We start from the raw sequence: 21,503 nt of genomic DNA, 5'->3' as shown, positions 1-21,503 counted from the left end.
TGAATTTTAATGTCTGTGTTTTATCAACTAATCCTCACATTCAAGTAAGCTTTGTATCTTTGGGAACTCTATTTTTATCTTATTTATTTTTTTGCAAGAGAGAGAGACAGAAAAGGAGAGATGAGAAGCATCACCTCCTAGTTGTGGCAGTTTATTTCATTGATTGATTCTCATTTATGCCTTGACTAAAGGGCTTAAGCTGAGCCAGTGACCCTTTGCTCAAGCCAGCAACCTTTGGATTCAAGCCAATGACCATGGGATCATTTTGATGATCCTATGTTTAAGCTGACGGGTTCATGCTCAAGCCAGCAGCCTTAGGGTTTCAAACCTGGTACCTCAGTGTCCCAGGTCACTGCTCTATCCACTGTGAAACAACTGGTCAGGCCCTTGAGAATTCTATATAAGGTGTACTGTTGCCAGCTCTTCATACTTACATGTTTCTTATAGTGTTTTATGCCTGTGTTAAAGAGGAAAGATGTAAAAACTGGGTCAGTAGAATAAAGCATTTGCATGTTTCAGAGACCTGCTGTTTTTCATGGTGTTCTATTTGATATAAATAGAATAAGAGAATAGATAACTATCAAGTGCTCTAGTAAGTATTTTTGGAAGATTACAGGTAGACCAAATTAAATACACAGATTTATTTTTTGCCTCAACCATGAAGTTTTTTCCCCCTCTGAAAGGTAATCCAAATTAGGGGAAGAAAATCATTGTACTTTCAGGTTACTTAGTGAAAAACATATATTGATATATTGGAAATTTTTTTGTTTGGTTGGCTTGATACTTGCATGAGAGAAATTTTCTAAATATTTTTGTTTATGTCTGGAAATGGTGACCCAAGGTTTCTTTCTTGTATTAAAATAGCCTCCTTAATTTCTGAAAAATTGAAAGAAATTACTTGACTTGAGAAGGATGACTGATGGATAGCAGTATCTTGACTTTGGAATGCTAGAAATCTATCCTCTGATTTATGCCACAAGATCCTGGACGGAATGAGAAGTAATGATGTTAACTAACAGAAAATACATGCTTGTCTGGCCTTGATCAAAAAAGCAATGCTTCTAATTTCCAATTTAAGATTTATTATTATTAATAAAAGTTTTGTTGAAGGATTCTATAATTAAGTCAAAATATACTGTTTCCTAGTTAGTCTGTTGAATATTATCATGATTTTGAAAGAATCTTCAACTTTTACTGGTGTATGGAATTTAAAAACTAAAGAAAGTATTTACTGTGGTTGACTCTGAAGATTTTTATTCTAGTTCATTTTAAGAATCATTATAGTAAAAATTATTTATTAAGCTTCCTATTAGAATCTATAAAAAGAAATACATGAATATGATTCTTCACTCTGTATAATGTACTTAAAATTTAAGCCATATGTTCATAACTTTATATAGTCAGCAAAATTAAAATGCTAAATCAATACAATATAAATTATTTGGAATTAATATCAGAGATTATCAATATTTGCTTTAAGTTACTTAAACCAAATTACTGTATTATTCCAAGTTAGTGTACATCAATTTGTAATTTATTCATCATTAATTCAAAAGCTATTTCTATTATATTATTTACAGTGCCTTGACAATGTTCATGGCCTTATATTATTTAATATATGCTAATACAATTAAGATATGTTCATGTGTTATACTTATTTATGAAAGAGATGAAGAAATGTTTATAAATATTAGACAATGAAAAAGATGTTACCGAGTTGAATAAGAAAATTGGTAATAAATTTTATAATTATTTATAATCCATACTTTGATCATATTAAATCCTCCAAAATAAATTCAGTTTAAATTGAAGAATTGGTTTTAAAATTAATTTTTAATTATAAGATCCTAGATTTAGTCATACTGCTTTGTTGAAATACAGGATGGGTTCTGAATAATGAAAATTCTGAATAAAGAACAATGACAAATTAAAAATAAATAAGAGAGAGACTTTTATGAGATCTGGCAATTTTTCAAATGGTTTTTTTGTAGTGGATCAGGGTTTGATTTTTGTTTCTTCCATGACCCATAGTTTTCATGAAATTAAAAATGCTGATGTAGTTTCCAGGTTTTAAAATATAAATAATATAGTAATATATTATTTTTAAGTGATATGTTTGTTTTACTTTGGTTTATATACAGCATAGTTTATATACTTTCAGTTCATCTTTTTCTATCATATATTCACTTGTTTATTCACACACATAACCTCAGACATGTCCATAATGTATATATATTTGTATACAAGAGTATCTTACGTTTAAATACACATATATATGATATAACACCTGAAATTTCTGTACAATACACTTGTACCTGCACTTTTCTTCACTTTAAATATATTATTCTGCACTTATTTTTGTGTCATTACATACATTTGTACTTCATAATTTAAGAGCTAAATAGTATTCCATTAAATAAATTATCATAATTTGATTTCTAGACATTGATATTATTTACATTTTTTAATTTAAAGATTAAATTTAGTGAGGTGCATTGGTTCATACAAACACAAATGTTTCAAGTATACATCTCTATAGCATTTGAACTGTTCATTGCGTATCACCGAAAGTTGAATCATGGTTTGTAAAAGGAATTACTGTTTTTTTGAGTTAATTTTGTTTGAATTTCATCATTGGCATATAGGAAAACAATAGACTTTGGTATATTAATTTGTATCTTGCAACTTGACTGTATTGGTTTATTGTTTTTAATAGTTTTTTTGGTGGAGTCTTTGGTGTTTTTTATACACAGGATCATGTCATCTGCAAAAAGTGATACCTTTACTTCTTCTTTCCCAGTGTGAATGCCTTTTAGTTCTTCTCTTACCTGATTGCTGTGGCTAGGATTTCAAGAACTATGTTGAATAAGAGTGGTGAGAGTGGGCACTCCTTGTCTTTTTCCTGATTGTATAGGAAAAGCTTTCAGTTTTTCACCATTGAGTATATTGGCTGATGGTTTGTTATATATGGCTTTTATTATGTTGATGTCGTTTTCTTCAATACTCATTTTACTGAGTGTTTTAAATGTAAATGCATATTTTATCAAAGGCCTTTTCTGTGTCTATTGATGGAATCATTTGATTATTGTTATTATTTTGTTGATATGGTATATTATGTTGATTAATTTATATATGTTGAACCATATTTGTGCTGCTGGAATGAATTCCACTTGATTGTGATGTATTATTTTTTAAAATGTATTATTACTTGATTTTCTAGTATTTTGTTTAGGATTTTATATCTATATTCATTAGTGATATTGGTCTGTTGGTTTTTTTTGTTTTGTTTTTTTGGTATTGTTCATGCCAGGTTTTGGGATCAGAATTATATTGGCCTTATAGAATATATTAGGGTTTATTGGGTTTTTATTCTTTTGGAAGACTTTGAGAAGGATAGGTTTCAAGTCTCTGAATGTTTGGTAGAATACACTAGTGAAGCCATCTGGTCCTGGATTTTTAATTTTGGAGAGTTTTTTGATTTTTTATTTAATTTCTTCACGGTTTATAGGTCTATTTAGGTTTTCTTTTTCTTTGTAACTTAGTTGAGGAAAATTGTGTAGTTCTAAGAACTGACCCATTTCTACTAGCTTGTTGTATTTGGTGGCATATTGGGTTTCATAGTATTCTAGTCTGATCTTTGGCATATCTATAATGTATGGTAATTTCTCTTCGATTTGGGGTTTTGTTAATATGAGTCATTTATCTTTTTTCTTTAGTGAATTTAGCTAGGGATTTGTTAATTTTATTATAATCTTTTCAAAATACCAGTTATTTTTTTTATTAATTTTGTTTTGGTTGTTTTGATCTTTCTTTCATTCAGTTCTGCTCTATTTTTTATTTCCTTTTTTTTTCTGCTGACTTTGGGTTGCCACTGTTTGTTTTTTTCTAGTTCTTTAAGATGTGATTGTAGGTTGTTTACTTGGGATCTCTCTTGTTTCTTGATATAAGCCTGTAATGATATAAACTTTTCTCTTAATATTGCTTTTCCTGCATCTCAGACTTCTTGATGTGTTGTGTTGTCATTCTTATTCTCATATATATATGTATATTTTATTATATATATATATATATATATATATATATATATATATATTTTATACAAAGACAGAGAGAGCCAGAGAGAGGGATAGATAGGGACAGACAGACAGGAATGGAGAGAGATGAGAAGCATCAATCATCAGTTTTTCGTTTTGACACCTTAGTTGTTCATTGATTGCCTTCTCATATGTGCCTTGACTCTAGGGCTACAGCAGACCGAGTAATCTCTTGCTCAAGCCAGCGACCCTGGGTCCAAGCTGGTGAGCTTTGCTCAAACCAGATGAGCCCGCGCTCAAGCTGGCGATCTCAGGGTCTCAAACCTGGGTCCTCCGCATCCCAGTCTGACACTATCCTTCTTTGACCCATTCATTTTTAAGTAGTTTGTTAACCAGTGTTTTTGTGGGTTCTTTCTTTTTGCAGTTGAATTCTAATTTCAGAGCATTATGGTCAGATAGTATGTTTGGTATAATTGAAATATTCTTGAATTTGTTGAGTCTAGTTTTGTGGCCCTACATATGGGCTATTCTTGACAATCTTCCATATACAGTGGAGAATAATGTTTAATCTGGTGTTCTGGGATGAAGTATTTTGTAAGTGTCAATTATGTACATTTAGGCTGTGTCATTTAAAAGCTATATTTTTAAAATTATTCTCTGTTTGTATGATTTATCTAGACTATCAATGGAGTATTAACTTCCCTAACTATGATTGTGTTTTGTGTTTTTTCTGCTTCTCCTTTTTTTTCTGTTAGTAGTTGTTTCATGTAGTTTGGTGCTCCCTGATTCGGTGCATATGTATCTATTAAGAAGTGTATATATTCTTGATGTATTGTAATGTCTCTTATCATTGTGAAATGACCATCTTTATCTCATTACCTTTGTTGTCTTGAAATCAGTATTGTCAGAAAAAAAGTATGGCTGTACTTGCTTTTCTTTGGTTGTTATTCACTTGGAAAATTTTGTTCCACTGTTTCACTTTGAGTCTTCTATTGTCTTTGCAGCTTAGATATGTCTCCTGAAGGAAGCATATTATTGGGTTTTGCTTTTTGATTCAGTCTGCTACTCTGTACCTCTTTATTGGTGAATTCAGTACACTTATATTTAGGGTAATTATTGATGCATGAGGATTTTTTATAGCTATTTTATCTTTTGTTTTCTGGTAGTTCTGTTTCTCCATTTTTTTTTCCTTTGTGTTGTTATCAGTTTGTTTTTTTTTTGGTGGTATTCTATTCTCTTCTTTCCTCTGTTTCCTCTTTTTTTAAGCTGTGTATTTTAATTTGTGTGTGTGTGTGTTATGATTAACTTATCAAAAAAAATTTCAAACATACAATAGTTCTTTGTCTTTTGAATGCTTCTGCCCTCCATCCTCCTTTGCTAATTCAGATTTTTATCCCTTTTCCCTTTTGTGTTTTTGTCATCCCTGTTTAAGTTGTGCATTTCTTGGAGAGCTTACTCACAATTTTCTAATGTTTCGTTCTTTGTATGAGGTAGAATAATTTCCTTGAGTATTTCCTGCAGTTGAGTTTTCTCGTGATAAATTCCCTTAGCTTCTGTATATCTGAAAAGTCTTTTATTTCTCCGTCATATTTAGCATATAAGTTTGATGGATGAATTATTCTTGGCTGGTAATTTATCTTTCAGTACTTTAAATGTTTGAGTTCTCTCTCTTCTGGCTTTTAGAGTTTCTGTTGAGATGTCCAATGGTAACCTGATGGGCCTTGTTTATATGCTATTTTATTCTATTCTCTAGCTGCACTGAGGATTCTTTGTCATTAATTTTTTATAATTTTAATATAATGTGCCTTGGAGAAGCCCTCTTTGGGTTGAGGTAACTAGGTGTTCTATTTGCTTATTGAATTTGAAGACCTGCATCTTTCCAAAGGTTTAGGAAGTTCTCATTATTTGTTTGAATAGGTACTTTGTTTTCTTGTTTTTTTCTTTCTTTCCTTTTTTTTTGGGGGGGGGTATGCCTATTATTCTTATATTGCTGTTTCTACAGATAATTCTCATAGATTCCTATCATTATTATTTTTTTAAATTCTTGAATCTCTCTTTACATCTTTGGTGTCACTTTTTCTTTATCTGGTCAGCTCTATTAAAGTTTCAAAAAAAAAGTAAAGTTTCAAACTCTTTCATTAAGTATTCATTTCTTCATTAATTTGTTTTCTTAGTGCATTAAATTGCCTATCAGTGTTTTCGCATTTCTAGTTGAGTATTTTCAGAACTTTTCTTTTGAATTCCCTGTCATTTATATACCAAATTTCCATGTGTTTAAGATTGGTTTCTGGAGTTTTTACATTTTCTTTCTGAACTGGATGTTTTTCTTGGTTATTTATTCATGGTATTTGATGGACTCCTTCTCTTTCTAACCATTTGTGAGTATCTCTTTCTTAGTAGTTTACTTCCAGGAAGTTTTTCTATTATTTTCCAGTAGGTGGCAATAGATTACAGGTTTTAGCTCTGTGAAACCCTTGGGCTGCCACCCAAGCACTATGGTGGCCACTCTTGGTGTAGGTGGGATGTTACGGAGGTGGAGACGCTGGGGGTATCTTATCACTTTCTTTGTTCTTTTCTCCAGTAGTAATGACCTCGGGCATCCATATGTTCTCCCCTGAGTCCCAAGAGAATGGGTACCAGACATAGAGAGTACTCCTATTCCTCAGGGAAAACAGTGGTTCTGTGGAGTTAGTGCTAGGGTGTGCCACTGGTACACCCTGCATCCTGACACCAAGGGAGAAGTAAGGCGAGTTCTGGAAAGTTGCAGCACTTTGTGTTTCCCTTTCCCTGTCCAACGTGTGGGGCCGTGGGAAGACCTCAGGAAAAATGGCTGTGTCCCAGAGTTGCATCTCCTCTTTGTCCTACACTCAACTACAGCTCTAGTTTTTCACTCCTGAGAGTGCCCCCCGCCCTGCCCCAGTCTTTTCATTCCTTGGGCAGGAGTAAACCCAGACACACCAAGTCCTCCCCTCTCCAGATACCTTCTGTGCATGCTTGTCTGTGGGGCTATGTCCTTATCTTTGCGCCCCTTGCCCCCGCCTCCCAGCCCACCTTTAGTTGCTTCAGTAGGCAGATCTTTCAGGTGTGCCTGTGCATCCAGCTGGGGCTCCTTCTTAGACTAATAACTATTCAAATTGTTGAAATTTCAACGGGAGAGATCAAGGGGACTTCTCACTCTGCCATCCTCTGATGTCACACCTTTGAGTGATTTAAATTATTTTTTCTATTTGTTTTTGCAGTTTGATCATGATGTGTCTTGATCTGGTTTTCCTTTTATTCTTAGATTTTGCTAAGCTCTTGTGATCTGTTGGTTGATACACTTCAGTTTTGGAAAGAATTTTTGAAAGAATTCTTCACTTCTGATATTGTATTTTTAAAATTCTAATATTTCCATTTGGCTCTTGTTAATAGCTTTTTTTTTTCCTGTCTGTCTGCTGCAATTACCCTTTAGTTCTTGCATGTTTTCACTGTTGTTAAAGTATCATAGTTGTTTTAAAGACCCTGTTTGGTAATATTAGTATCTACATACCCTCTACCTTTGGAATTAGTCCTATTGACTGTTTTTGCTTTTGATAATGAGTCATTTCTTTTTGTTGTACTGTGTTTCATAATTTTTTAGATTGAATGTCAGACATTGTATGTAAAAGAATAAGAGAGCCTAGTTAAATAATGCTTATGCCCACATAAAAGCAATCCTCTTTTTGTCGTGTTATTTGGTGTACTTGAGCTGGTTCTGATTCTTTACTTATATTACATTTACTGCCAGCTTCAAATATTTTGAGAACAGACTCAGAATGTTTCTTTTAGTGTGGTTTGTGATTTTCTCTCAGTTCTCCTGACCCTCGCTCTCAGACTCTGCATGCTTTGTTCACCTGTTCTTATTAGGGATCTCTTTGAGTGCCTGTTCTCTTCTTTGTCATAGATTGCTGCTTGATGCTCACTGAAAAGTTCAGAAATATTATGGAATTTCTTTCAGTTATTTGCCCTCAGATTTTATTAGGCTCCACAGTCCTGCCTCATGGAGGGGTATTTCTCATCTTCAGTCCTGTACTGTCAATCTCAAGAGAATTTACTAGAAGCTTGTTAAAGGTGATGGCAGGTGGGTGTATTCCCCTTGTGTCTAGGGTTCTCAGAGAACTAAACTTTCATGTCAACTTCCAACCTTTAAACATTTGTTAAAAATTCATTTTTTTTAAATTATCTGTGTCCATGAGTTTGGTTTTTGTTGTTGTTGTTGCTCTTTGTTCAATACTTCTATCCCCTCGTCCAACTCCTACCCCCCCCCCCAGCTGTCAGCCTGATCTCCATCTATGAGTCTGTCTATATTTTGCTTATTTCATTTTTTATGAGACTCCACATATGAGTGAAATCATACGGTATTTGTCTATCCCTAACTGGCTTAGTTCACAACCTAATGCTCTCCAGGTCCATCAATGCTGTCAAAAAAGTAAGATTTTCTTCTGTTTTATGACTGAATAGTATTCCATTGTGTAAATGTATCACAGCTTTTTAATCTACTCATCTACTAATAGACATTGGGCTACTTCCAAATCTTGGCTATTGTAAATAATACTGCAGTAAACAAAGTGGTGCATATATTTTATCAAATTAGTGTTTTGGGTTTCTTTGGATAAATGACCAGAATTGGAATCTCTGGGTCACAAAGCATTTCCAGATTTAATTTTTCGAGATAACTTTGTACTGTTTTCCACAGTGCTGGAACCAATCCGCATTCCCACTAACAGTGCCAGGCAGCTCCGTTTTCTCCACATCCTCCCCAGCACTGTTGTTTGTTAATTTATTGCTGATAACCATTCTAACAGGTGTGAGGTGATATCTCATTGTGTTTTAATTTGCATTTCGCTGAGGATTGAAATGTTGAGCATTTTTTCATGTGTATTTTGGATGTCCTCTCTGGAGAACTGTCTATTTAGTTCCTTTGCCCATTCTTTTATGGAATTGTTTGTTTGTTGTTGTTGCGTTTTATAAGTTCTTTACACATTTTGGATATTAACCCTTTAACAAGTATATTGACGAATATGTTCTCCCATTGAGTGGGTTGTCTTTTCATTGTCCTCTTAAAAGTTATCTTTTCCTCTTCCTGCTGTATCAAGAATGAAAGCTGTTATTTATTAATTTTCTCCCTTAAGGGATCTTTCGTTTTTACAATTTTTGTTTATTAGGTTTCTTTGTGAATTCTGCTTTCTGGTGAATGTAGACAATTTTTGGTAGGTGCATGGCTTGCTCTTATTGAATGATAGGATAGAGGTTTCTTGTGATTTTCTGTATCCTAAGGGAGGGAGAATTAATTGTGAATTAAGTAACATGAACTACCACACACACATAACTAAAAATCTTATGATTTATTTATGCTAAATTTGACAATTACCTTGGATAAAGTTGCCAGTAATTGGCAGCTCATACTGGCTGTGATTTTTATTTCTTAGACTGTGATTACTCTATTTTGCCTTTATTACCCACCCGTTTTTTGAAATATTGATACTTTCTTTTTGTTTAACTTAACAGTTTAGCCAGAAATCTTGAAATTAGTTTTAAAAGATTTGTAAGTAATTCCTTAAGAGCTATACAAATCTAAAAAGTTCTTACTTTGCTATAACTACATAATAGAAAAAGTGTTTAAACTTAGATGAAGACTAATGTATCTGCGTTTTTTTTCTTGTTCATTGGTCCAAGAAAAAATGCCAGCTACTTTTTACCATTTATAACTTGATATATTACAATACAATATCATTGGTTGACAAAGTTTCTGTAGCTGACACGAAGAAAATATGTGTCATTTTAATGTTCTGTGTCTTTGCTCTGTGTCCCTTATTTCAGTTCTCGATTTCAGCTTTTAGAATGTGACTAAAAATGACTGGGTTGCCTTGATTTAACTAATTGGTGAAGTCTGAATGGAATGTGGATAAGTGACCTTCTTTTGGAGCAAAGAAGTAAAGCACACTTTTCTCATTAGTTGTCTCCAGGCTAAAATTAAACAGAATAATATATTGCCAAATTTTAGTGATTTATGGGGCATCTGTTCTAAGTCAACTCAATATCAGACTAATTGTCTACACAATTATATGTCAGAACATTTGTTTTAAAAGCTGTGTCTTATAAAATGAGTATAATATAAAAATAACCCTTTAGATTTAAATAATATTATTTCTAACTCATAATTTTAACTAAATTGTTGTCCAACTAATAGATTATTCTGTTTTTATCACCTACTTTTCATAAAATTTAATCCTGGCTATGAGTTAATTAGTTGTGTTTTGGTATAATATAATCATATAAAGTATATGAACATTTATTGGTGAAGTGATTTTTAACTTGTACATTGTAACTAAGGAGACTTTCAATTAGTTTTTCTTGTCAAAGTATTGTCGTATTTATTTTTTTTAACTTTCTCTAAAATCTTAATAAAAAAAGATATGTTAATAATCTATTGCATAAATTTTTAACAGTTTACTCAACATATTTAGTTTTTGGCATCTCTAAAAAGATTTTTAAAATAAATTGCCTAATATGGAGAACGTTTGTAATTTCTTAATTTACTTTTACCTTTACCAGTTTGTGTACTTTTAAATATGTATATTTCTTTGTTTACATAGGAATTTTGTGTCATTTATCATAAATAAAATAGGTGTATATGTGGCTTAGAATTGAGATTGATAATATTAGAATAAAATTTATTCTGATTTATTTTTTAAAATATTTATTTATTTATTTATTTATTTTATCCAGAGAGGAAGGGGTGGGGGAGAGAGAGAGAGAGAGAGAGAGAGAGAGAGAACATCAATCTGTTCCTGTAGGTGCCCTGATCAGGAATTGAACTGACAGCCTCTGTACTTCGGGCTGATGCTCCAACCAACTGAGCTATCTGGCCAGGGCCTGATATATTTATTTTTTAAAATCAATTTAATTTTTTCCGTTATCTTTTAAATATAACACTTGATAGATTCAAAAGAATATTTATAACATATATGTAAGTTTTGAAGTAAAGTGATAAGCAAATATCACTAACTTTTCTAAGAAGGTGATTATCAGTTTATTTGCTATTTTTAGTCCCCATAGGATTTTTTTTTCATTTGGGCTGCTTTTCTGAACTTTTTTTTCAGTGTTTTGTAGCTTCTTTATTGTTTGTCTAATAGAGGATTATTTTACTGATCCAGTGTGGATTCATTAGGCTTCTTAGGTTTGAGGCTTACTATCTTTAAACAATTTTATAGTATTCTCAGCTTATTTACTTATTTTTATTTAGACAATTAAATTTGACAAGGTGTCATTGGTCAACCAGAGCACATAGATTTAGAGAAAACATCTCCACATCATTTGGACAGTCGATTATGTTGTATACCCATCACCCAAAGTCAAATCATCTTCTGTCACCCTATATTTTGTTTCTCTTTAAGCCCCTCCCTTCCCTCCCACCCCCCCTTCTTCTTCCTCCTGGTAACCACTGCACTTTTATCTATGTCTATGAGTTTCAATTTTGTGCCCCACCTATGTATGGAATCATACAGTTCTTAGCTTTTTCTGATTTACTTATTTTATTCAGTATAATGTTCTCAAGGTCGATCCATTTTGTCCTAAATGGCACTATGTCATCATTTCTTATGGCTGAGTAGTATTCTATTGTATATATGTACCACATCTTCTTTATCCAATCCTCTGTTGAAGGACATTTTGGCTGTTTCCATGTCTTGGCCACTGTGAAAGCTCTTATCTTTTTAATAATTTTAAACAAAATAACCTTTTTTCTTAGTATCTCCCTCTGAAGTCTAATTAGACATCTGTTTGGTGTTCTTAGTAAGTCCTCTTATTTCTTGACCTCATTTTACTAGTTTTCCTGCATTTCTTTGTTCTGTCTCAGATGCATTTTATTTTTTACTTTTTTTATTTTTTATTTTTTTTTTCGTTTTTCCGAAGCTAGAAACGGGGAGGCAGTCAGACAGACTCCCGCATGTGCCCGACCGGGATCCACCCGGCATGCCCACCAAGGGGCGACGCTTCTCTGTTGCATCCAGAGCCATTCTAGCGCCTGAGCCAGAGAGCCATCCCCAGCGCCCGGGCCATCTTTGCTCCAGTGGAACCTCGGCTGCGGGAGGGGAAGAGAGAGAGAGGAAGGAGAGGGGGAGGGGTGGAGAAGCAAATGGGCGCCTCTCCTGTGTGCCCTGGCTGGGAATCGAACCCGGGACTCCTGCACGCCAGGCCGACGCTCTACCACTGAGCCAACCGGCCAGGGCCTCAGATGCATTTTAAATTATAGTTTTCTTTCATTTCACTACTTTTTTCCAACTGTATTTAATTTTCCAACTGTTCAAACTCTCTAGTGAGATTTTTACTTTTAACACTTAAATCAGTCATTTCTGTAATTTTCATTTTTCTTTAAAATATTTTGTTTCTTTCTCAATGTTTGTTCCTCTGCATGATTCCATTCTTTTGTATTTTAAACATTTTATAATAGCTATTTTATGTTCTGTATTTGGACATCTTCTGTACTTGAAGGACACGTAGCATGTTTGTTTATATTTTTGTCTCTCAAATTTTCAGTGCTTTCTTTTTTTTTATTATGGGAACTATTCACAGATATTAATTTGCAATGGCTGTTACATGACAATGAATGGTAGATTCATTGGTTTTTCAAAGGAAATTTTGTTTTGCTTTTTGCTAGTGGCTAGATGGATATTCCTCAGCAAGAAAATCTGAGGCTTCTCTACCTCTATTTCTGTTGTTCCTGGTTCTCTTTAATAGAATATGCACCTGCTTTTTAATGTTTCCGTTTTAAAAGGAACTAGTTTCAATTCTTTTCAGTGATTATTTTGGTGTTTACTTAAGTATTTTTATATAAATAATATAGCTTTTGTTGCTTTTTCTTAATTGTTCATTTTAGAGCATTATTTGAAGTCTTACTGAGGGATTTAATAATTGGCCAACTTTCAGCCACTTTACACCCATCAGACATTTCTCTCATATACTCATGCCTCCAATGTTGTTATATCATAAGTTTATTAATCAAGTAATTTATTAATTTTTTTATAATTTACATAGTTCTGTCTACAAATATTTTTCATATCACAGTCATGTTGTAGCATATGATTAGTTGTCCTTGCCGTTTTAACATTTGTTCTTCATCTATTTAATAATTGTGTTTGTTGTTACTGTTTTCCATGTTCCTGTCACTAATTCAGGATTGTCATCCTGAGGATTCCCATTATTTTCCTCCTTTGTTGGGTTCTTTGTCCTCTGGATCCTCATGTCTTCTTGGTATAATTCTTTCTTTTGGTGGACCACATTCTTTATTTTGAATCATACATTATTTGTGGTTTCTCTTATAATGATGTAATATTAATTATAAAGTTTTATCACAGTAGGCTTGTATGATAGGAAGCAATTCATACTAATTTAAATTTAATTGTAATTTTTTTCTATATGTGGATTTTAAAAAAGTGTTTTAACCTTTAAGATTGAATTATATATTCTAGAATTTAAATAAACTTTTCAAACCCCTTTTAAATGTGTTCAACTAATTTTTAAAAATTAAAAGCTTTTAAAAAAGTGATCTGTTTCTTGTGATTTTCTTTTTTTGGTTTTTCATATTTAGAGGCAAATTCTATTTTTTAACCTAATAATTTTTTTGAGAAAATGAATTGTTATAAAACAAAAACACTATTCAAATTAACTCTTGCTGTATCCTGTAATATTGTATTTTTGTTAGTTTCTGGGAATGATAGTCTCAGGTGTAGTGAAGTTGCTAGAATTGTTTGAAAACTGGATATAATTTTTGGAAGCTCTGTTTTACTTCTGTTAAGTTAGCATTTTTAGACCTTATTATCTATACTACTGATATTTAAGAAATAGAAGAATTTTGCCTGACCATGTAGTGGAGCAGTGGATAGAGAGTCGACTAGGGACACTGAGGAGGACCCAGGTTTGAAACCCCGAGGTTGCCGGCTTGAGCACAGGCTCAGTCTCGTTTTAGCACAGGCTCACCAGCTTGAGCACGAAGTAGCCGCTTGAGTGTAGGATCATGGACATGTTCCCAGGGTCACTGGCTTGAACCCAGAGGTCACTGGCTTGAAGCTTAAGGTCACTGGCTTGAGCAAGGGGGTCACTGGCTCAGCTGGAGCCCCTTAGTCAAAGCAGGTATAAAAAAGCAACCAGTGAACAACTGAAGTGCCACGACTATGAGTTGATGCTTCTCATCTCCCTTCCTGTCTGTCCTTGTCTCTCCCTCTCTCACATGTTTTAAGAAAAAAAATAAAAAGGATTTAGGTTCTTATGAGGAATTTGCATTCTATTCCTGAAAAAAAATTATTTAATTGTATTTTCCAGTTGATTTCAGTTATGATTCCTGTTTTACAGTCATCTTGCGTTTAGCTTCTCCCATCATTTTTTCCTGAGGTGTATTTGAGTGAACCATACTCACCAGCACATGCATTGGCCCTGGGATGCGGCATTGCTTAGGTTGTCTCGGCATGCTGTCTTGGAGTCTGTACTGAGTCTGGTTCCTGGGACAAAAGCAGTGCAGGATGGTACTAGAGTACACATAGCAAACTTGGCTTTTTTGAAAAGTCTGTGCACGAGTTTTGAAAAAAGGGGAAGTTTCTCTTTTTTTTGCTCTTTGTCCTCTATCCAATTTCCATCTCTGTGTGCTTCACTTCTCATAGGACTCAGTGTTAACACTAACTTTACTAACACTAATTGTTTAAACAATCTTCAATATAGTTGAACAAATAGGAGTTTTCCCAACTAACCTAAGAACCTATCTACCATTTATTCTGACTTGTTTTCATCCCCTACTTTTTAGCAAGTAATTTTTTAGATGCAGGAGATACAGTTGAGAGCAAAACTGACCTATAGTCCTTCTTTCATATTCTATACATCCTTGTGGAGGATGTATATTTTCTTTTCAAGAAATATAAGCAGAAATGCTAAAACATATATATATATATATATAAAATCTGCACATAAATTAAAAATGGAATATTCTGCTTTAGTTAAGTTCTATATGAGCTACTTTTTTATCAGAGAGGGACAAAAATATTTCAGTTAGTGGGACTGAATTACAACTTGTTACATGTCAGCTTTGTGTTTTATGTCAGAATGTTAGCCTGCATTTCATCTAGGCAGCTCTCTTTGCTTCTGAAGATTTAAAGCTGTAATTTACAGTGATTTATTGAGTGGTTATAATAATGCTTCCTTTCACATTCTGAATTGGTTTTGCAAGACAAACAGAAAATGGAGATAATATTCCATTCTCATGGCCAATGTAGAAACTGTTGTTTGCCTAAAAATATTAAGTTTATTTTTAAAAAGAAAATGCACTTTTAATGAGATGTGATTGACATTCCCTAAGATTTCTTAAAGTGCATAATTTAGTGGTTTTTATAGCATACAGGGTGGGGCGAAAGTAGGTTTACAGCTCTGGGTACTTGAAGCACAGAGTTTATTCTTGTGTTATTTATTATGACATTATTTTTAATGTGAACAGAAGTAACCCTACTTTTGCCCACCCTGTATTTGCAAGGTTGTACACAATCACCGTTTTCTAATTCTAGAACATTTTCATTACTCCCGGAAGAACCATGTATCTATTCACAGTTATTTCTCAGTCTTTGTTCTCCCTGGTGCGGGCATCTACTGATCTTTTTCTCTGTATAGTTTTGCCTGTTCTGGCCATTTCATATAAGTGGGTTCATACAATATGTAGTTTTTTGGTACTAGCTTCTATCACTGTTTTCAAGGTTTATCAATGTTGTCGTCTATATCAGTACTTCATTCCTTTTTTATGGAGAAATAATTTTCTTGTATGGCTATGCCCCATTTTATTTATCAGTTCAACAACTCATGGACATTTCTATTGTTTCCACTTTTTTAACTACGTACTTTGAATAATCCTGCTGTGAAACTTTCAGTGTAAATTTTTGCTTGCATGGACATATGATTTCAGTTCTCTTGGCATGTATCTCAGAATAGAAAGATTGGGTCATAATATAATGGTGTGTTTTGCTTTTTGAGGATATGCCAAAATGTTTTTCAGAGTATTTGCACCATTTTTATTTTCCCACCAGCAATGTATGAGGGTTTGAATTTCTTAACATCTTTGTCACCACTGGATGTTTTTCTTTTGAGTCTTAGCTATCCTAATTGGTGTGAAGTGATGTTAAGCTTATTATTTTTATGAGAAATAAGACAAATTTTAAATCTTGCTTTTTAGGTGCTGTACTTCTATGTAGTGTACAAGGACTAGCAGTTAATATAGATCCAGTCTTATACACCTGGCTCATTTATCAACCTCAGAAGCGATCCAGTAGACATATGCAGCAGGTAAGAAATTTTTATAATTCTGTAAATGAATAAATCTTTTCCTCTGTTATTTATAGGAGTTATACCTGAGTTCCTCTGTCTGCCAGTCTACCTCTTTCATTTTTATTCTTTACTTTCTGAACAAGAAATTACAGCTCAAAGTAAAGTTTCATTGACAAGTAAAAGTGTTTTCTGCAGAATTGCTTGTGAAGCAGATACGTTATAGAGACAAATTTAGGTACTCTTTATTTTTCTATCCTGTTTTTTCTCATAGTGCCTACATGTTTGTTCTTAGAGTTTCAGATTCATAAAAATTTCTTAGTGTCAGTTTTCATTTTTGTTACCTCTTCATTTCTTCTTCATTGTTAGGTTTACTCAACAAACATGCCTTGAGTGCTGACATTAGGATGGTTGGTAAAAAAGAGTTGGGATATGTGTTTGTTAAAAAGCAAATCATTAATTTTAAGCTTCTAGAATACCTAAATGTAATTTTCCATTTTCAGATACTTAATTGTAATTCTGACAGATGAGTTCTATTATTCCCATTTTTAAGTTGATGAAACATACTTATTTAGATTTTCTTCCGTATTGTCACAAGTTTAGTAAATTCAGAACTAAGATTTTAAGGCCAAATTTATACTATATTGAATTGCATTTTTCACTGACTTAATTGTAGTTTTATAATATTCTGCTTGGAATAGCTTTGTATTTTTATTCTGAAGTAACTTGAAGCTAGTTGATATAAGAAAAATGTACAGTTTGGTAATTACATACAAATATTAAAATTAACTAAAGAGTACCACTCATGTCTCAAGGAACATCTTTTAAATGTTTTTTTTTTTTCATTTTGTTGTAATTATATTTTAAACTTCTGCTGTTTCTCCCCAATACTATTCCTCCTCTCATCAATAGTTACAGAATGTAGCCCTGGCCGGTTGGCTCAGTGGTAGAGTGTCGGCCTGGCGTTCAGGAGTCCCAGGTTTGATTCCCGGCCAGGGCACACAGGAGATGCGCCCATCTGCTTCTCCACCTCCACTTCTTCCTCTCTGTCTCTCTCTTCCCCTCCCGCAGCCAAGGCTCCATTGGAGCAAAGTTGGCCCAGGCGCTGAGGATGGCTCTGTGGCCTCTGCCTCAGGGGCTAGAATGGCTCTGGTTGCAACAGAGCGATGCCCCAGATAGGCAGAACATCGACCCCTGGTGGGCGTGCCGGGTGGATCCCTGTCGGGCACATGCGGGAGTCTGTCTGACTGCCTCCCCGTTTCCAACTTCAGAAAAAATACAAAAAAAAAAAAAAAATAGTTACAGAATATGATGAAGTATGCTAGATAAAGGGGCTATAGAAATAAAATTTATGGTTGAAAATATGTCTGCTCTAGAACTATTCAGTTTACTTGAAAATATTAAGGAACATAGCAATGCCATTTTTAGTATGTGCTACATTAGATGTATGTACAGGATTATATGAAAACAAAAAAGAGGAATAGTTCTCATAAGCCTGTGAAGGTTTTAAAAGGGAATTGACAGTTGAGTTAAGCATCATAAGAGTGAGTCAGAAAGAAAAAGTTGTTTTATGTTGACCTATGTGAGCAGAGGCAAAGAAGATGCAGTGTTTCCAGACTAGAGCCAAGTATTATTATGGAGACAGGTAGAAATTGGAAACCAATTCTTAAAATATTTTACTTTATTGTTAGGTTTTGAGACTATCCTGAAAGGTAAAGAGGAAGAAGGAAACTGATATAAATAGACTTGGATTTTAGAAAGTTTACTCTTACAGAATGTCGAGTATGTTAGGCTAATGGCAGGGACCTAAATTTTTTTTTCATATTGAGATATAATTGATACATAACATATGTTTCAGCTGTACAATATAATGATTTAATATTTGTATATATTGGGAAATGATCACAATAAGTTTAATTAACATCCATCAGCAATATATTTACAAGTCGTATTCTTTATAATAAGAACTTTTAAAATTTATTCTTTAGGCAACTTTCAAATAGACATTACAGTATTATTAACTATAGTCATCATTGTACATTACATTTCATAGCTTGTTTATTTTATAACTGAAAGTTTATACCTTTTGAATCCATTTACCCATTTTTCCCACCACAACAACCCCTCTCCCCCACCGCCAACCTCTGGCAGCCACTCAGCTGTCCTCTGTATATGAGTTTGGAGTGGGTTTTATGGCAGGGCAGGAGTGGGGTTGTCTTATTTTGTTGAGATTCCACATATTCTCGGTATGACTTAATTTACTTAGATTAATGCCTGAGATCCATTCATGTTTTTGCAAATGGTAAGATTACTTTCTTCCATGGCTTAATAACATTTCATTGTATTTTAAATATTTTATTGGTTGTTTTATAAATGATGCAAGTATTGCTGGTACACCATAGATATTCCTGAAGGCCAAATAGTGTTCTAGCCACTTAAGTGTATCAAACATTCATTTGATTGAGAACAAGCAACTTCAAAAATTCTGACTTTTAATTTTATTTTTATAAGTATTTTAAATTAAATATAAATATATTTTTCTCTAAGTTAAAAAATAATAGTTTTATATGAAAAATAAACTGCCAAATACCAATAATCCCATTCATGCAGAGTTGTAAATAACATGAGGGTGTCTTCATAGCTAAATCTTTGCATTTTTCTTTAATTATTCACTGAGAATATATTTTTGGAAGTATAATTAGTAGCTCCAGGCATATAGTTTAGCATTTTTTAAGGTCCTTATTATATTGCCAATTCAGAATTTTGTACAGTTTACATACATTTATATCAGCACTTTATAGTATTATTATTTTATTACAGTTCAGCATCTCAAAATATACTTTCTAAAACTCTCTTTAATCTATTTTAATTTTATATTTTTTCTAAAATGGATAATTCAGAGACTAGTACAGTTGAATGCTGTGACTTTATCAGTTTCAATAATTTTCATGTCACAAATAATCATCTATACTTTAAAAATTGGTTATGTGAAAAATTCTAGTATTCAGTAATGGTAAAATATAGAAAATGAAGGAAATCATATATTACTTTTGTGAGTGACAATTGATAAATTTGACATTATCTTATTAAAATTGAAAATGAGGGTCTTGGCTGGTTGGCTAAGTGGTAGAGCATTGGCCTAATGTATGGAAGTCTTGAGTTCAATTTCCTGTCAGGACACAAGGAGTGGTACCCATCTGCTTCTCCACTTCTTTCCCTCTTGCTTCTCTCTTTCTCTGTCTCTGTCTCTGTCTCTGTCTCTCTCTCTCTCTCTTCCTTTCCTGCAGCCATGGCTCAGTTGGAGCGAGTTGGCCCCGGGCGCTGAGGATGGCTCCATGGCCTCTGCCTCTGGCACTGAGAAGAGCTCGGTTACTGAGCAATGGAGCAATGCCCCAGATGGACAGAGCATGGCTCCCTAGTGGGCTTTCTGGGTGGATCCTGGACACAACGCATGTGGAAGTCTGTCTCTGCCTCCTCTCCTCTCACTGAATTAAAAAACAAATAAGAAAATGAGCATACCCTTATAATGTCAAAATCGTACATTTTGATACAGCTATGCTCTTACAGTCTCATTTGTATGAGCCTAAGGAGTCATGTACAAGTCTGTTTCTGTAGTACCCATTGAAATGGTATAGAATTGAATACCACCCAAATGATAGTCTCTAAATAAATGGATAAAGCATGATATAACATATTATTGTTAAAAATTATAAATAAATAGGTCTTTCTATGGTTATCTCAAAATTTTATTTATTGCAAAAAATAATTTTCCCAAGGATATATGTAATATGACATTATATATTTTTCCAAAAGCACCCTTTAAATAAATAAATAAATAAAGTAATTTGAAGGATTGTGTCAATATCGTAATAATATTTGACTCTGCAAGGGATTTTTGCAGATACAACAGATTTTAGCTTTATCTCTAATATTCATCTTTTTTTAAAAAAAGCAAATATGAAAAAACAATAGCTAGTGATTATTGATTATATTGAGAAGATACTTCCTTTTTTATGATTTTCTGTTTTTACCTTTATTAAATTAATAATAAATTAAGGGGAATTTTATAGAAAAGTGACTAAAAGCATTAGATATTTTCAGTTCATGGGATAGCAATGGCGCAAGAAAAAGACAAATCTGTGGTTTGGATACAGCTGAAATTGGGGACATATTCAGTACAGGAAGCTCCTTTGACTTTTTTTTAATTAATTAATTTATTTTTATTTTATTTATTTTTTACAGAGACAGAGAGTGAGTCAGAGAGAGGGATAGACAGGGACAGACCGACAGGAACGGAGAGAGATGAGAAGCATCAATCATTAGTTTTTCGTTGCACGTTGCAACACCTTAGTTGTTCATTGATTGCTTTCTCATATGTGCCTTGACCGCGGTCCTTCAGCAGACCGAGTAAACCCTTGCTCGAACCAGTGACCTTGGGTTCAGGCTGGTGGGCTTTTGCTCAAACCAGATGAGCCTGTGCTTAAGCTGGCGACCTCAGGGTCTCAATCCTGGGTCCTCTTCATCCCAGTCCGACGCTCTATCCACTGCGCCACCTTCTGGTCAGGCGCTCCTTTGACTTTTTGACTGGGGTAGCCATAGTTCCAGAAACATGGAGGGAACTACTCATCTTATTCTTTATCCAGTATCTCTTCATGCCTAACATATATAGCACCTATATTGGCAATCATTCAGCAAATATAATATTTATAGAGGATCCATTGGATACCATGGTAGGTGTTTAAGATATAGCTATGTAGAAGACAGAAGAGCCTTGCTCTCTTGTTAGAAAGGGTTTTTGTTTGGCCTTTTACCAGAGTTTCAACCAGTGAAAGATTTGTTTGTTGTTGGGTATTGCCAATACTGTGGCTTTTTAATCTCATCTTTTACCTATTATGTTTGAATTCAGAATCACACTATGCATGTAGCACAAACGTTTTCTCTAGTTATTTGTTATATATTGATTTTGATCCTGAATTTGGTTGGAAGAGTCCTTGATTGTGTTCTAGGTTTATAAAAAGTAGGCCAAGAAATTCAAGGGGTTGTGGAATTATTAAATGTTGGAGCACAAAGGGGTTTTCCGGTAGACTTTTCCATCCCCTTATTTTATAGATGAGGAAGTCTAAATGAACCAAAACTTAACATTTTGCTGAACGTTTC

At 33.6% G+C, this 21,503-nt stretch overlaps 1 protein-coding gene across 4 annotated transcripts in view; it reads left to right on the top strand.

Moving 5' to 3' along the window:
- VPS13B (vacuolar protein sorting 13 homolog B) overlaps positions 1-21,503 on the top strand; it is an 890,836-nt gene that overhangs the window by 339,345 nt on the left and 529,988 nt on the right. For all 4 annotated transcript variants that reach the window (XM_066265974.1, XM_066265971.1, XM_066265975.1 and 1 more), the window contains exon 20: positions 16,258-16,367. In XM_066265974.1, coding sequence (XP_066122071.1) covers positions 16,258-16,367 — 110 coding nt within the window. The remainder of the gene's footprint in view (positions 1-16,257; positions 16,368-21,503) is intronic.

This window comes from Saccopteryx bilineata, chromosome 3 (genome assembly GCF_036850765.1).
Source record: "Saccopteryx bilineata isolate mSacBil1 chromosome 3, mSacBil1_pri_phased_curated, whole genome shotgun sequence".
NCBI classification, from domain to species: domain Eukaryota; kingdom Metazoa; phylum Chordata; class Mammalia; order Chiroptera; family Emballonuridae; genus Saccopteryx; species Saccopteryx bilineata.
This window is presented reverse-complemented; position numbering and strand designations above follow the sequence as displayed.